General features: G+C 38.7%; 1 protein-coding gene across 8 annotated transcripts in view; it reads left to right on the top strand.

Moving 5' to 3' along the window:
• The window catches only part of DLC1 (DLC1 Rho GTPase activating protein), a 530,403-nt gene that overhangs the window by 322,129 nt on the left and 189,834 nt on the right, over window positions 1–18,440 (top strand). Inside the window, exon 1 of one of the 8 annotated variants that reach the window (XM_055349275.2) lies at window positions 12,548–15,733. The exons of 6 other annotated variants lie outside the window; for them this stretch is intronic. In XM_055349275.2, the coding sequence (XP_055205250.1) occupies window positions 15,595–15,733 (139 nt within the window). In that variant the 5' untranslated portion in view covers window positions 12,548–15,594. Of the gene's footprint in view, window positions 1–12,547; window positions 15,734–18,440 lie in introns of those variants that run through there. One more of the 8 variants, XM_004046682.5, reaches the window with a different exon arrangement.

Below are 18,440 nucleotides of genomic sequence, written 5' to 3'. Positions count from 1 at the left end.
AACCTGAGCGAGGCAAAATAACAGCACTAATGTGTAGAAAGAATTCCACATCTGGAAAACCTTTGCTTCGTCTATGGTAGCTTTTCAGCCTCTTGCTCTGTCTCTATTATTTCCCATGACTTCAGCTTACCTTGCTTTTGTTTTCTTTAGTGAAATTATTTAACCCTTAGGGGTTTCAGGCTTGGTCTGGTTTGGTTGGTTTGGTTTTTAAGGGAAAGAGAATACTACATAATATTTTTGTGATTTTCTAGAATTTACCTTATTTATATTTATTACTGTCTATGTCACTTATATTTACTTTATTTATATTTATTACTGTCCATGTCACTATACTATGTACTTACTATACTATATAAGTGACATGGACATAATGCATATAAATATCTGATCACTTCTATGAATTTATATTTTAGAAATACTTTAAGTGGATAGGGTTTGATATTCATTTTAATAGCTCTGATATTGGTCTTTCTCTTCCCATTCAAGAGTTTTATTTTGTTCATCTCAAATAATAGAAGTTAATATCATGGAGCAGATAGAAATAAATTTACATATTAGTATCACAGTACTCACTGAAATCATACATAATTAACAAAAAATGTTTACTATCCAAACATGATTTCACTGAATTCTCTATTATAAGCCTTAAGTAAGTTACATGGCATTGATATTTGAGTTTTCTTTTTCTCTGTCTTTACACCTTCTCTTGGGAATCTCACCCAACTAAAGATATGTCTGCACATGGCCAGGCGCAGTGGCTCATGCCTGTAATCCCAGCACTTTGGGAGGCTGAGGCGGGCAGATCACTTGAGGCCAGGAGTTCAAGACCAGCCTGGCCCACATGGTGAAACCCTGTCTCTACTAAAAATACAAAAAATTAGCCAGGCGTGGTGGCACATACTTGTAATCGCAGCTACTTGGGAGGCTGAGGCAGGAGAATCCTTGAACCCGGGAGGCAGAGGTTGCAGTGAGCCAAGATCGCGCCACTGCACTCCAGCCTGGGCAGTGAGAATGAAACTCCATCTCAAAGAAAAAAAGATATGTCTGCACAGTCTCCAGCTCTGGCCACTCTACCAAGCTACACATCTCATTCCAGTTGCCCCCTAGTGCCATCAAAGGAATGCTCACATTCTCCACAACCCGCACTTTCCTCCTCAGTGTTTCTGCTAATATTGTTACCTTTTCCTTTTATATCATCTCCAGATGTCCATATTTACTTTGTCTTTGAAGATTTCCAGGATATCCACTATTCAGCAATTGACACTTTTCCCCCAAACACTCCAGTACTCTATCTGAACTTCTTATAAGGCTGGTATCCTTTTATACTCTTTATTATTATTATTAAGACATTTTTCCCCTATTATATAATAAAAACCACGTGTGAATTATCTTTGCATTTCTTGCACATAAAGGACACTCAATAATTTTTTTCAAAAATTAAAAAATTGAAAGAAAGGGAAATGGCATTTTTAATTAAGAAAAAAGGCATATCCTTTAATGCACTGTTTGCTAAAGTGTGCCCCATAATTTTCTAGAATACTTGTTCAAAAATTCAGATTCCTGGATGCCTCCAGGCCTGCTGAACCGAAATCTCCTAGGCTCAGTAACCATAAATATTAACATACTCTCCAGGGACTTGTTATGAACACTAAGTTTGAAGACCACTGGTTAATATTAGTGGAAATTTCACATCTATTATTCTTCCTCTACATGCATTTCATTTCAATTAGTACTTCAAAGTGTGTACAGCAAAATAACATCTTAAGGCTTAAGACAGATTATCATGGCACTCAATGACTACCAAAAAGTCACATTTTATTATAAATATAACCAAAACTATTTTTGAATATGTATTATTGCCATAAAATGCACTAGGCTCATAAAACTATTGAAGACACTACCTGTACAGAACTTATAGTCAAGGTAAAAGAAAAGACACAAAAATATAAAGTGTATTGAACAAGCAAAATACTAAAAGATACCCGAAGTGTCATATGGTTGCACATATTTGCCATTAGCCAACCTACTCATTATCCTGTCTCCCAAGGACAACAACCTTTTAAGGTAATTAAAATAATTCCATATGCAGACATGGCAGGGAGACAAAAAGAGAATGGGGCTGTACAATGAGAAGCTGGGTGTCGCACCACTCACATTCAATAAGTAGATGTTTATTGGAACAAGGTTCTTATTGTATTTACAAAATTCTCTAGAGTTGTATACCCCCTTCTCCTCCCCAGGGCTAAATTTTATTCACATCTTGGAATAGCCTAGCAGGTGTTACCAAGCAGCCACATAAAAGGAATTTTTGTCTGGTCACAGTGGCTTATGCCTGTAATCCCAACAATTTGGGAGGCCAAGGCAGGAGGATTGCTTGAGGCCAGGAGTTCAAAGCCAGCCTGGGCAACATAGTGAGAGCTTGCCTCTACAAAAAAAAAAAATTTGAACAATTAGCTGGGCATGGTGACACCTGTCTATAATCCCAGCTACTCAGGAGGCTGAGGTAGGAGGATCGCTTGAGGCCATGAGTTTTATACCTGCCTGGGCAAAATAGAAAGACTCCAACTCTATGAAAAAAAAATTAATTTAACCAGGTGCAAAGGCACACCCCTGTAGTCCTAGCTACTCTGGAGGCTGAGGCAGGAAGATAGCTTGAACTCAGGAGTTGGAGCTATGATCACACCACTGCACGCCAGCCTGGGTGACAGAACAAAACAATGTCTCTAAATAATAATAATAATAATAAAAGGAATTCTAACTCTATGAGATGGAGGGTATTTGGGGGTGAAGGAATTATAGAGCACTGTGGAGTGGTAGCCCTGGGAAGCCAGATGGCATGAGCACTGAATGCCTTAGGAAAAAGGAACAGGTCACAGGAGTGAAGTTGGTCACAGAATGAAAGTGGAGAATGGTGTCACACACAGAGCACCTAATATGCGATTTTGTAATTCCTAAAAATGGCCCAAGTAACACTGCAAACATCACTGCCATATAAAAGGCCATATATAAATTGCCACATAAAAACTGATATAAACTTTGGTTAAGTCCACAACCTTTAGCTTCCCCTAAGTGGAACCTATGATCCCTAAGCTGGGTTGATGCAAGTCCTTCCAAATGTCAGCCCACACAAGTCTCTTCCCTACCCACTTCTTACTTCTTCTTTCCTCCCCTAGAAAGTTGCAGGCCAGCAATAAAGGGGGAAAGGGGCAGGAACTAGTGATGTTGATAGGGGCCGCCTCTCCTGTTTAGTTGTCTCAGGATCTCCTTATTCTAGACCTTGATGGCACATCCTTTGAGGATGCTGATAGCCTGCTGAGCAAGATAAGCAGTAACAGCTAAGTGGTAAGATACTCAAGAGTCTCTGGACATTTAGCTGAGGAGGGAAAGAAAGCATTGAAATACTGGAAAGGAAGATCTGAGGCATTTCTAGGCAAGGAAAATATTGTTGGCAAAATTAGAAGACTGGGAAATGCATGAGGCACAGTGATGCAATTGAGCAGCCCAGCCAGCTGGAGGCTAGAGTTTGAGTTTGGAAGGAGAGAAGATTGGAAAAATGGTATGGGTCCAGACTCCAACAGCCCTCAAAGAGTGATTATAATTTTTACAAAGAATACTAATTCTTATTAATCAGTTACATTGCCCCATCTGCAGAGATCTAGACATCCTTATTCTTAATTCTGTATTAAAGGAAAACAAAAACAATTATTTTTAAATGATACACTATAATACCAGAAACTCTTTAGATAACAACTGTGATCACTATTGATAACAAACTTTTAATAAGTATACATTTCATGGGATTTAGTGGCTAGGTTAGAAAAAAAGTCAAAATATTTTGAAGTAGGCTTTTGGTTTTGGTGATACACTTCTAAAAACTGAGCTCTAATTTATTATAATTCAACCATTGCTCATGATAATACATAAGAAGTGACACCATCTTTATAAAGATAACGTATGAATTTAAAGAACTAAGAAAATAGCTGTTTCTAAAGATCTCCAATTTTCCAACTGATTTCTCAGCAAATAGTCTCCTAAGATATTCTATTTCCTAAAAAAAAGAAAAAAGCTAGATAAAAGGAAACTCTACCTTATAATAATTACATTTTACACTTAATTGGCAAAATTGCCTGTTTTATTTCCTTTCTCCATGTATCCTTTCTATATCTTTAAATATTTCACTTTTCGACATTCTTGCATCATTGGCGATCTAGTCTTGGTGTCAGATGTGAACCACTCAATGTGCACAAAATTCCAAAGGCAAAAATACCACTGTTCCCTTGGGAGGTTTGTTTTCCAATTTCCAATTGAAATGTTAACGATGTTTACTACTGCTGCTTTTCCATGTATATAACAAATAATGAGAGATGTACAAATACCAACAAGGGTTTAATTCAGAGGCTGATTTTAAAACTTCACAAAACAGTGGCCTTTTCTCTCCATCTAGAGCTACTCTTATACTTTATACTTATACTTCAGAGCAGGGTTTTCCAAACTATGGTGATTGATTTCTTTAACCCATACCGTTTTAAAATATAATGAAAATAAAGTATTAGAAAAATAAAATTGGAAAAGAAAACAAAATAGAAGCCAAAGATTTTTTTATCATTAGATTCAACAGACATAAAATTAAGAAGTTTCTGATTGCTTACTTTCCATTTCTGTCCTCATCTCTGACCATCTGTCTAGACCCTGACGAGCCATACATTGAATTGGCCACACATTGATTAGTTTCAGAGGCCAGAAAGCCCAAGCCGGTAAGAAGTGGGAGGGAAAGATAGAGTCAGAGTTTCCCAACTGTTTAGTTGAAGAGATTAGGAAATCAATGAAGGCCTCAGGTTTCTTTGATTCCCACCACATTTCTTAAATTTATTAATGAGAGTCTCCCAACACATATACACACAAAAGAATCTGTACAAAAGAAGCATATGCTAAAAATCTCCATGGCCTTTCACCATCTGCATTTGTGCTTCAGTCTCTAGAGTGCTCAACCTTCACCTCAGATCCCCTCTTTCCCGTGAAGTTTGCAGACTGTCATCTCCTGTACAGTTTCAAGTCATGCAAACACATCATGGGGTTCCATCTCCTACAATTCTATTTTTCCTTTTGTAAAAGGCTTTCTTTTTTTCCTTCTTCTCCTCACTTGTCTTTCTTTAGCACTTTTATGCCAATCAAAAGAGTAAGAGTTTCACTTTTTTCATGTGTTTTTTTTTTCTATTTTTTTTCCTATTTCAAAATAGTTAAGAAAAGGTTTTTGGCTATCAGAGAGACTGTGAAAATTTACATTCTTTTGCTGCTAATATTAGCAAAATGCCTGTTCACTTTAATAAGTATTTTTTCAGGTTGCATTCTGTGCCTTGAAAAGGAATATATATCAATACAAACAGCATATTCTCATATAATAATGTGATACAATAGAAACATCATTATTGAGTTGACATGTTTTTATACTTTTATAATGAATGAATTGATACTAATAATGATTCAATATAAAGTAACCCTTTCATGAAACCATTAAAATACATTTTATCATTGACATTTAAACCACTTTATTGTAATAAAATTTAATCCACTTAACACAACACTGGGTATGTCATTTCGATATACATATTCTCCAAGCCAGTGATCATTCCTTAAACAGCAATTTTTTTCTCTGGTGATAGAAAAACCACCTCCTCTCCACCTCCCTGTGAAGTCATACATCTAATTTTCAGAGATTGAGGATTCTGATGGTTTGCTTTGGTTAGAGAATTTTTGCTGATATCAGATTTTGAACACTGAGCTTCTTTTACCCAATTCTATCACTTCTATGTGTTCTGTGAAATCTTATTCATAAATCCATTGATTTTTCAACTGGATTCTTTCTATTTTGCTTTTTGATTTACAGAAGTGCTTTATTTATTACAGATAATAACATTGTATTGCATATTTATGGTGCAAATATTTCCCCAGTTTATCACTTTGCTTTTCATCATCACATCTAAAAATTCTCTCATGTACCAAGTAGTTAATCTCATCCCACATTCACCCCATTCCCAGCCTCTGGCAAACACTGAGCTGATCTCTGCCACTGTAGCTTTGCCTTTTGTAGAATTATCTCTAAGTGGAAAAAGGCATTTGTACAAAGATATATTTTTATATATTTTTAGTAATTCCTAGGAGTGGAATTCATTGGTAGGGTACGTTTAACTTTATAAGAAACTCCCAAACTGTTTCCAAATGGCTTAAACCATTTTACGTTCCCACCAGCAATGTGTAAGTATCCCAGTTGCTCCACATTCTCTCCAACACTTAGTATGGTCAGTCTTCTTAATTTTAGTATGTGATGGTATCTCAATATGTCTTTAATTTGCATTTCCCTAATGACTTATGACGTTGGGCATCTTTTCATGTACTTATTGGCCATTCATATATCTTCTTTTGTGATGTATCAGTTTAAACTTTTTGCCCATTTGTTAAAATGTGGTTGGAAGAAGATGATTAGAAAACTTCTACAAGTCTTACAGTTTTACTCCTACATTTAGGTCTCCGGTCTATGTTCCATTTACAGTTAATGTTTGTTTTAGGTGTGAGGTAAAGCTCAAGGTTTCTTTTTTCCATATGGTTATCCAACTGCCCCAGCACCCCAGTTGTTGATAACCTATTTCAGGTAGATTATCTCCCCTCCATTAGCTAACTTTAGCACCATTATAAAAAAAATCAACTGACCATATAGTATGGATCTGTTTCTGGAATCTTGGTTCTGTTCCATTATAATTCCAATATATATATTGTTCCAATATAATTCTGTTCCAATATAATTTCTATTGTTAAATCAATACCACCCTGTCTTGATTACTGTCGCTTTTACAGTAAATCTTGGTATCAGGTAGTGTAAATCCTCCAACATCACTCTTCACTTTCAAAATTGTTTTGGCTCCTTTAGGTCTTTTGTATTTCCATATAGATTAGAATCAACTTGTCAGTTAAACAAACAGAAAAACAAAAAAACCTGCTGGAATTTTTAATGGTCTTGTGTTGAATCTATAGTTGGGAAGAATTAACAACCTAGCAATATTGTCTTCAAATGCATAAATGGTACATCTCCATTTATTTAGATCTTCTTCAATTTCTCTTAGCAATATTTTGTAGTTTTTCAGTGTACAAATTTTTGTACAAATATTTTATTAAATGTATCTCTAAGTATTTCATATTTTTAATCATGCATGGTGTTTTCTTCTTTTAACTGTGAAATGTTCATTTCTAGTATATGAAAATACAATTGATTTTGTATATTAATCTTCAATCCTGTGATCTTGCTAAACTCACTTTTTACTTGTAGTTGATCTGACTAGAGATTAAGCAATTGTATTGATCTCTTCAAAGAACCAGGTTTTGTTCTTCTAAACTGTTTGTTGGTTTTTAATTTCAGTGCTTTCTATTGTTATCTTTATTTTTATTTTTTATTCACTTTTTTTTCAGACGGAATCTTGCTCTGTCACCCAGGCTGGAGTGCAGTGGCGTGATCTCAGCTCACTGCAACCTCTGCCTCCCGGGTTTAAGCAATTCTCCTACCTCAGCCTTCTGAGTAGCTGGGATTACAGGCGCCCACCACCACGCCCAGCTAATTTTTGTATTTTTAGTAGAGACGGGGTTTCACCATGTTGGTCAGGCTGGTCTCGAACTCCTGACGTTAGGTGATCCACCCCCCTTGGCCTCCCAAAGTGTTGGGATTACAGGTATGAGCCACCGCGCCAGGGCGTTATCTTTATTATTTTTTTCTTTCTTCTGCTAACAGGTCCAAAGCAGTCTTTATTTTAGGACTAATTTAGCCCCACTACTGAGATTTGACTCTTCTGGGGATTATACCTATTGCTCCATATTTCCTGAGGTCTCTTCATACTCACTGGTAAGAACACAAACTAATGTCAGCCTTGTGTGCGTTCCAGGAAGTGACTTCACTTCCACTGGACTGGAAGTGACTCTAGTCCACTGATTTCCAGGGTTTCTTTCCTAGCCTTCGAGAGTTCCTTCACATGCTGGTGGCAATCCGTGTTCAGCCAAAGGCTTGGGAAGACCCCTCTGCAGATCTCACTCTTTGTTCTACTCCATCTTCTTTGATACTCTGTCCTACAAATTCTAGCTGCCTCCATTCCCCTAAACTCTGATCTCTGTCACCTCAACACTGCTACGCCATGCTGAGCAGCTCGTATCTGCAATCCCAACACTTTGGGAGGCAGAGGCGGGAGAATCATTTGAGCCCATGAGTTTGAGGCCACCCTGGGCAATATAGGGATATCTGATCTCTACAAAACATTAAAAAATTAGCCAGGCATAGTGGTGTGCACCTGTAGTCCAGGCTACTCAGGAGGCTGCAGTGAGAGGATTGCTTGAGTTCAGGAGCAGAAGTTGCAGTGAGCCAAGATCACACCACCACACTCCTGCCTGGGCAACAGAGTGAGATCTTGTCTCAAAAAAGAAAGAAAGAAAAAGAAAAAGAACTGCCAGGTTATATTTGGTTTTCCTCTCTCTACTCTGTGGCCCCAAAATTGCCCATATGCAAAGTTGGTATCAGAACAATGGTCACGCTTATCTATTTTTTTAATACCTTCTCTCAGAGATTACAGTACTTCACAATGTATTGTATACTTTCTGGAAAAAAAAAGTTGATTTTTTTTTCTGTGTGTGTGTGTGTGTGTGTATGTTTCAGTAGGATCCCTTGGTACACAGAAGTCGACCTGCAAATACCTTTTTATGGAAACATTCAAGCTAGTTGACATTGCAATGTTTTGAGTCCTACCATCATATATAACATTTATTAATACTATGGTCAAAAAAGTATAATCAACAAGTTATGTTAACATAGAGAAATATTTGGGTTCCTGTTTGGTCTGACTTTTAAATCATCACTGAATGTATATGCCTGAGTATGTTATGCAGCCGTTATCCAAAACTGCTTTTCATTTTATTATTAGTGTAGGTATGTTTTTTGAGATGGTTGATAATTGTTATAATCCAAAAGTAACAATGTCTGTCATTCTTTATGGACATTTGTGGCAATGACTGTATATGAACATAAAACAATATGTAAGTTTTTTGGGGTTTTCCTCAGAAGGAAGTCTTCTAATTTAGAAACAGCAAGGGGTTAGTATTTTTATTTCAGTCTCATCAAAAAGACACATAAAACAGCTAGTATGAATTGCAATAACCACAATTTTAAAGCAGTTCAAGTAATCATAATATAGTTTAAATCTGAGTGAGCAGAGAAATTATAACTCTTGTTCTATGCTGTAATGCTGAGCTTCTTTACTAACACACTGTAATTTTACATGGTGAAAAATGAAAGGATAAAAGAAAGAATTAAAATATAATAGGAATAAAATAAAATGAAGAACAAAATAAAGGAAATTATTTCCCCCTGAAGTTTTAACTGTATCTAAAATTATTTTACTATTAGATATTCTGTTCTTGCTAAGGTAACACAACTTATAGATTTTTTACATTATTTTTGGTGTACCATTATTGTTGATTTTTCTATAGAAATTGCAAATGTTTAACCTTTTGAAATTACAACATAAAAGAAAACCTGAAATCATGACATAGAAAAAAAGTTCCTGAGGGCATCTCTACATCCTCTTTCCTTTTTCCAGTATGTTTTATTTCCTACCTCTCTGCTAAATATTTTCACCTCGAAAACTATAGTCAACTACAGAGAGTGGAAAAGAAATGATCGAGAGGATTAAACCCAAACAGACAGCTCCAGAGAGAGATGTTCAAAGCAACTTGAAAATAGCTTGAGGAAAGCATTAAAATGGCCAATTATATATGCTAATAGCTAGAATTCTGGTGAGGTATTTTTCTGAACTGGAATGAGACCATCTAGCCCAGTAGAGTTGTTGAAACTTTTCTGTCCACTCTAACAGGAGGGACGAGTCCCCACCCTATGTAATTCTGATATCCACTTCTCCCACCCTCGAATCTCAACCAGAATAGATGATGTAGTCAATATCCTCATTAGCAAATGAGAAAACAAAATGCTGTCCCAAGATCACAAAGCTGTCTGGCAAGGGACAGAATTGAAATTAAGTCCTCTTTTTCACAGGCAAGGTGACTTTTCGTAGCTCAGGTAGAGATCTTAGCTTCAGAAAGCATAAATAGTTACTGAAATTCAGCAGCCAAAAGGAAATAAGATAATGTTACATGACTCATGAAGAAAAGGAAGTCCTTCTCTCTTCCCTAACATTCACTTCTTGTTTTATTGCAGCCTCTTCCCATATAGATATATTCAACACTATGCCCTCCAACAAGTTGATTTTACTTTGAAAGATAGTGTGATTTTGGTATATATCAGAAGTTGCAGAGCAAGTCTCTGAACCTTGATCACCAGGCCTGTCAGTAAAGCTTTCTGAGCATAGAACCCCAGTGTATATGTTTATTTATGTATAAATTATATCTATAAATCATGGTACTTATGTGCTTTGTACATTATACAAAAATGGCAATATTTAAAGAACTATATGCGTAGATACAGATATAGATTCCAAGATTTTCTCCCTGCCTTCCAAGAATAATTTTGTTTGTCCCCAGGTCAGAGATAATCAATTTGAAGAAAATCATCATTGTAGTTTGTTGGTCTATCAAACATCAATATACACCTAATAGTGCAAGCCACCTTGATTTGAGCCCTTTGGTCAAGAACATTTCATAGAGTTTATCACAAAGAAGATTCTCACCCAAATTCAGTGGATCCTTAGGGTTCCAAATGTAGAAGCAGATTAACAAGTAAAATTGCCAGTTGCCAGAGCAAATGCACTAAAGATGATTATATTAACTAAACATTTCAAAACGAAAGCAGTCCTCCATGGCATGTAACCCACATGCTAGATGCCAGTTATCACAATGAACAGAAACCATTTAGACATCCTTCGGAGTTACAGAGGCTTCATTCTACGAATATTCCTTGTCACGGACTATTGGATATCTACACAGTGGAGAAGATCTTCTGTGGAGTTACAGCATTTTAGGGAGATATATTATGCTGGGATAGGCACTGCCATTCACTAAGCCTGCCGTCCTGTTTCAGGGGCTGGATCACTCATAGGACTTAACCAGTGGGGTTATAATCATTTTCTTTCTATGCCAAAGACCCATATCCAAACACGGTATTAACTCTTAATAAGCTTTTCATTTCCCATCATTATTCACATTCTTTTGAAAGGATCTTCCAGCACTTTAGGTAGTCCTAAATGTTCTCATTGGTCCAAAGAAGGCTTAAATGAGTTTCATCAGCAACAGCAGCCATAAGACCAAAGTGGATTTATGTTACACAGGCTTGGAAAAGAAGAGGTCCCTAACATTAAATCAGAGAAGATGGAACCTAGAAACACTATAAAATTAAAAATTTTGTTTGCAGTAAGATAAAATGTATAAATCTGACAAAATTAAATTAAATCAATAATACATTACCAAAGCAGGATGATTTTCTTATACGGAAAATATTAGGGACTTACTTAAACCAGAATCTCTAGCTTAGGATACAGACTAGAACCTCTGTTCTCCAGGGATCTGGAAGAGTTTACACAGCTTCCCTGGTCGAACAGCACCTCCACCAATGGCTGAAACTAACCCTTTATCATAGAAATAAGAAACTGCAAACCTATCAAAGCATAATGTCATTATTCTCATTTTTCTTTTTTTTCTTTTTTTTTTTTTTGAGATGGAGTCTCTCTCCGTTGCCCAGGCTGGAGTGCAGTAGTGCGATCTCGGCTCACTGTAAGCTCCGCCTCCTGGGTTCATGCCATTCTCCTGCCTCAGCCTCCTGAGTAGCTGGGACTACAGGTACCTGCCACCACGCCCGGCTAATTTTTTTTTTTTTTTTTTGTATTTTTAGTAGAGACGGGGGTTTCACCGTGTTAGCCAGGATGGTCTCGATCTCCCGACCTCGTGATCCATGCACCTCGGCCTCCCAAACTGCTGGGATTACAGGTGTGAGCCACCGCACCCAGCCTATTCTCACTTTTCTTGTGATTCCCAGTGGGATCTTGAAAAACCAATGAACTCATATTTGCACTTGTTCTACCTGCTAAGCTGAGACAACACTAATTATCACAAACTATTCTCACCTCTCAGAGTCATAGAAAACTGGGATAGTTTGAAGTTTGTGGAAATACAACTTGAGAAATTATTGTCTAAGTGGCAGATTCTAAGCAGCACCTTTTCTGTGTGTAGCATTTCTAGTGGCCTACAAAGAAAGCAAAATGTAAGAATAATTTAAAACTGGTTGTGTATTAGAATGGTCTTTACACTATACCCATAAAATGTAGCTGAGATTTATCCATAAGGGGTTGAAATACCCTCACAGTGAAATTTGGACTTAATGAGGTGTCAGAAATGAGAGGCCAAGTTGTCAGCTCTACGTTGGCCTATGGTAAAACCTATAATTAAAGTTTTCCTTGCTCAAAAATGCTTAGCTGCATTTCCCCTCCTGAAATACTCTGCCAAGAAAATTTACATTTATGCCATGAGGTTTCCTTTGAAAAAGACAAACAAAACATAAAGTCCTCTCAGATAGGTGAAGTCTGTGGGTCATTCTACCTACTGCAACCTGCACTAGGAATAGGCAGGTGTTTCTAACACCTACTGAGATGAGCTTCACTGAAGAACTGTTAAGTATTGTCCTAGAGAAAGTGTGTTGCTAAGAGGAGGAGGATTGTTTTATAACACTTTGGTGATTAGACCTGAGTGCTCTACTGTTAAACAGTGTGTGTTGAAGTAGACCTTGGTTCTCTTGGCTCATTGCCTTTAATTTCCATAGTCGGGATCACCTCAAATCCATCTGCAGACTCAGGATTCTGCCACACCCTAGGTCCTGTTGGTTATTTTATTTTGGCTAAGATTAAAGAGCATTAGCTCATAGCTTAGTATCGACTGAGCCTAGATAACACTAATGGGTCACTGTCATTACTATGGTCATCAATTTAAGACCAACCAAGTTGATTAGGAAGCTAATGAGTTTTTGAGGCAGACGGCTCCGGGTATGAATCCTGGATCTGCCACTTACTATGTAACCTTTTCGAATTTTTTCTTTCTAAGCTTCAAGTTTCCTCATCTCTAAAAAAGCGATAATAATACCTATTCATGATCTCTGATGACTTCCTAGTCTATGTACAACACTAGAAGACTTTATCATACATTATAGGGACTTAATGAATGCTTATTTCCCTTTACTGCTCCCCTTCCTTTCTGTGTTTAGGTATAGAAAAGCTTCCTACCATTATAGTCAGTCACTTTGCACGACTCAAACAATCAGCTGTTGATATTCATGCTGGGAGTGACTGTGTGTCCCCAACTTTATCATAGATCTAGACTGGAAACTCAGGTGAGGTCAGTACCTAGGAGGAGTTAGGAATCCAGGCTGCATTTTCCTTTGTGTTCCTGTAACATTTTGCATAACACTTGGAACATGCTTCTACCTTGAAACTTATCACATTATTTTGGAATCATTTTTGGTCGATGTGATATTTCCTCCTCGAAGACAGAGTTGAGGTCTTATTCATCCTAAAGTTCCACAGGCCTAAAACAGCATCTGGTGAAGGGCACTACCCATGCCATGGGTACTTCATGCCATTCCTCTGCAAAACAGGTCCAGATGACATGATTCAACATGCTTCAAGGTGCCCAGACCTCTTCGAAGGAGAAACACACACAAACTCTGGGGACATTGTTTTAGAATGGAACCAGGCATTAGGCAATCATATTTTCTGAAAATCTTTAATAGAGGATTTTCATTTGGAATTGGCCCCTGCAGGCACGGAGGTCTATCTACATCAGCAGTTAGCATGCATTCTCTCCTAATCTGTGTCCAGTCCAATCATAAGGCAAAGATGTGGATATCTACCATGAAGTACATTCTCAATGGGGGACATTCATGGGCTTTAACAGTTTGGGAACAATACAGTTTAGGACATACGGGTTATTAATAAGCATTGGTACTAATGTTAGTTATAATTCATGAGCACAATCTCACTATTTTCATAATCATCCTTTGTATAATTAAGTTGTTAAAGATATATGTGAAAATAATGCATGTTGTAGAAATTAGAAGACTCAGGAGATCAGTGTGGGTTGAAAATGACTTTGTGTGTAAAAAAGTTATGGTAATAATTAGCATTTGCATGGCTTCTTGCAATTTACAAAGTGTTTTTACAACATTATCTCATCTTGCAAAGGTTATGAACTGGCCTTTAGATGTCTTATGCCAATATTAAGCTTCCCTGCCAAACCTTGTGTGTTATAAGGTAGGATTTGGTAGACAGAAAAAAAAAAGAGGATTAATAATGCATTTAAAAGGCAAAAAATCTGCCAAATTTATTGGCGTAGAAAGAGATTTATTTGGCATTTTAGAAACTAAGGCGCATATCTTGTAAAAGAAGCTGTGGGCTCATATTTTGATTTCACAGTGCTTGGCACTTTTTTTACATTTTGGGGGATGAGTTTTTGATGTGCAATTGTAATGAGGAAGTTCACTTGCTTGGAACTAGAAGATTCATAAAATCAGGGGATATTTGAAACTTTTTAAGGGGCAAAACCTAGAGTGACTTGATTAAACCACTGTAAGTAGAAGTATTGTTAGAGAGAAAATGTGAGGAGCTGATCAGTATTTTGTTTAAAACTCAGGTGTCCATTTCCCTATTTTATTTATTTTAGAGACAGGGTCTTTCTCTGTCCCCCAGGCTGGAGAGCAGTGGGGGTGACCACAGGTCACTGCAGCCTGGAACTCCTGGGCTCAAGCGATTTTTCCCTCTCAGCCTCCCAAGTAGCTGGGACCACAGGTGCATGCCACCACACCCGCCTAATTTCTTGTAGGGGTGGGGTCTTGTTTGTTGCCCAAGCTGTTGTCAAGCTCCTGGCCTCAAGTGATCCTCCAGCCTCAGCCTTTCCAGGTGCTGGGAACAGGCGTGAGCCACAGTGCCTGGCCTCTCAGGTCTCCATTTCTTAGAGGGAATCCAGATTGATCTGTAAAGTGCTCCTTCCAGCCATATCTTCCTTCCCACAACCACAACTAAAGGTTGAACTTCCTATCTCATCAACCGCCTAATCTAAAACCATGAGTTAATGAGATAAAAATGAGTTACTAAAATGCAAACGTTCTTGAGAATCAACCTTGAAAGTTAAAGACCAGGCCACCTGCCAGCCCCACCCTCCCACCTCCCCTGCTTGCTTGCCTGCGGCGCTGCGTTTCCCTTTGAAAACGCGAGGTCACCTGGACTGCCCCTGAAGGGAAGACCTGCTATGTGACCCAGGAGCAGCCCGGCGCGGACCCAGGTGAGTCACTGGGTTACACAGGAAGCGAGACGCCTCCGGATAGCTGGGCTGCAGCTCGCGCGCCCCGCGAGGGTGTCGCCGGCGCAGGGTAAGCCTTTCCAGATGTGGCCGCCGCGCGCGCTTGGCCGCGGGCCAGGAGGCCGCCTGCAGTCGGCGCTTCCCGGGGCCGCAGTGCCAGCCGCAATGCCGGCCTCCTGAAGGCAGGCGACAGCCTGCGGCCGGGAGCACAGCGCGGGGCGGAGTACCGAGGCATGGTCGCGGCGCCCGGGCTGCGCTGAAGGCGTCTGCGAGCGGATGGGAGACCCCAAGGCCCACGTGATGGCGCGCCCCCTGCGAGCCCCTCTCCGGAGGTCCTTTAGCGATCACATCAGGGACTCCACGGCCAGAGCCCTGGATGTCATTTGGAAAAACACCAGAGACAGACGGCTGGCAGGTGAGAGGCAGAGGGGGATTGGAGACCGGGGATGAGGGGTATTAAAAAGAAAACAATTTACTGCGAAGATGCAGTGATAAGCTTGGTTCATGAATGATCTCATCAGCTGGTTGAAGTTTCATTCTTGTCATGGCAGTGTGTTCGGTCTCCCTTTCTCTAGTATTTAACCTTGATGGAGTGTTGAGATTTTTGTGTGTTTGTTTTGTGTAACGCCGCTCTGGTTACTGGTCTGATTATTTCTAGATAAGGAATTATGAGAGTTGTGGGGTTTTTTAACCTTGAAAAGAGAAGCAAGGTCCTTGTGACTGTCAGGAAATCGGTAGTGATGAACAACTGCTGCAAAAGCCCTGAGCTCCTCGGGGCTGTCTCGGGTCAGCTTTGGAGCTGAAGCTGATCAGGTGTGAGGTGCCCTGGCGTGTGCGCAGGAGAGGGGCCTGGCAGGTCTGTGTGTCAGTGGAGTGATGGGCGCTGCCCAGTGAAAGCCTGCTGGTATTTCCTCTGGCAGCCTGGAGCTACTCTCGGTTCCAAGACGGTGTCATGTATGCCAGAGGCAGGCGTTTGAAATGTAATAAAGCAAATACAGTGGTGCAATTCAAGTGCTCTAGGGCTCATGTGACAGCCACCAAATGGTAGACTGTGTTTGCAGGGGTCCAGTGAGGAGATAGGGACTTCTGTCTGATTTTTACGTTGGGATAAAATAGCATCTCACTACGATATGAAAAAACTCTCCGAATTCGGGCAGGGTTTCCCAATAGCGTTTATGGTGCCTTCTTGTTTGCTCTCTTAAGTCTGTGTTCCTATGCCGTCTACATGGATGGGTCAAAGACTATGTTTTCTTAACCTCTTTGGTCAATCCAGTTGTTTTCCGTATACTGAAGGAAGGTCTGAATTTACAAATATTAGAGGTGGCCTCTAAGAGTCAATACAGAGTTCTGTGCTGTGTTCTTAATGAAAGGTCTTTTGATTTTCACATAATTGTCCTGATATGACTTGAAGAGGGGAAATTTAAAGTGTGTGATTGTGATAAAGCAGATTGTGAAGATAACATGGTGGTTTCATGCCCTCATAGACTCTAATTTGTTCTGAATGCACATGAAAATCTTTCTGTCTGTTACACTAAACAATATTCCCCAGGACTGAAGGAGAAAGTAAACAATGTCAAGTCGAACCATTAGGTAGGGAAGGGAGCAAAATATTTTAAATTTAACCATTTTATTATTGTTTAGAGGAAAATGTGGCACCCTAAAGAAATACGACTTTCCAATATGATTTTTTATTTAACTCTTTAAGGTGTATGATCTCATTTGCAATTAACCAGAAGAAGTTTAAGATGTAAGATTTGGGAGTAAAATATTCACAACTATAATTGGTTGACAATTTAAAAGAAAAGGTAGTTTCTTCATAGTAGTCTTGTTTAATAAACAATGCCGCAAATGAAAAGATTCTATAAATAATATCTTACTAAAGATAATGCAAAAATATCTTGTTGTGGTTTAATGTTTTAATTTGAAAGTAAGACTAATTCAAACATTTATGCTTCTGAGATTTCCTCTTACATTTTCATACATAGCCTTTGACAGCTGATGAGAATAATAATATCCTCTAAGAATAAGAATGTTACCCCTGGAAAGTTGTTCTCTTTTTTCTTATTTGTCTGTTATATATTAATACTATGTTTGGAGTCAAAACATAACAGCAAGTGTAAATTAATGAAAACACTTAGAGAAAAATGGTTACTTTTTATGTGTGATGAAAAATCAAATGTTTTCACAACTCTAGCAGCAAATAGGATTTTTACTGCTCTAGGTCCATTAAGGGAAATAATTCTTTATGTTGCCCACATTTTCTAAGAGCAGTATGGACCTCTGAAGTAACTCACACAGTAGAGAATCCAGATACCATGCTTGAAAGGAAAAGACTTTGGCTATGACAACTGACTTTGATTTTGGGGGACCTGGACACTTTTGGTGTCCTCCTCACTCTTGGCTCATGGCTGGAAGCTCAATTAGTCAAATGAAGATTGACTTGGTGCACAGCCAAACCTCAAGAGCACTTGCTTCCATCCCTTTCCCTCAAGCTTCTCCTCTGCACTCAACCCTTCCACTCACCAAACATTAACTAATGGCTGCTAATGATCCACAAAAAGTCACTTCTCTGAACACCACAGAAAATCTTTGTTATATGTCCTACCACCTTGCCTTCGTGTGCAGAATGGAGGGCAGTAGAAAGTCCAAACCCTTTTCTTTATGTTGTGAAATTAATGAGGTAACAGGTCAAAAGTGTTTTTTTAAGTCTCTGGAAGAGAATACTTCTGTTAATAGTACCTAGAATGTTATTTCGGTGATGATTATTGCCTTCCTGACTCATCAGGTTTCTCAAAAACTAATCTGAGATTTTAGTTTCTTTCACCTAACCAAAGGGTTTGGTCGTGAGATAACATTTTAAGTTTCCTTGTTAGGTATATTCTTATTCATTCTCTCTCTCTCTGTCTCTTGCTCCCTCCCTCCCTCTCTCCCTCCCTCCCCCCTTCCCCCTTACACACACACACACACACACACACACAGGCACAGTTCTGCTATCCCAAATGACATCATGTACAAAAACCATCATTTACATCTCCTTGTCTTAAACTCCCTTCTACACGAAACAGGGAGCCTGTCTGTTATTTTTAAGCATCTGCAGCCTTTCATAAACAATATACGGAATT

The sequence above is a fragment of the Gorilla gorilla genome, chromosome 7, assembly GCF_029281585.2.
Source record: "Gorilla gorilla gorilla isolate KB3781 chromosome 7, NHGRI_mGorGor1-v2.1_pri, whole genome shotgun sequence".
Lineage (NCBI taxonomy): Eukaryota > Metazoa > Chordata > Mammalia > Primates > Hominidae > Gorilla > Gorilla gorilla.
Note: the sequence above shows the minus strand (reverse complement) of the source record. Positions and strands in the feature narration are given on the sequence as shown.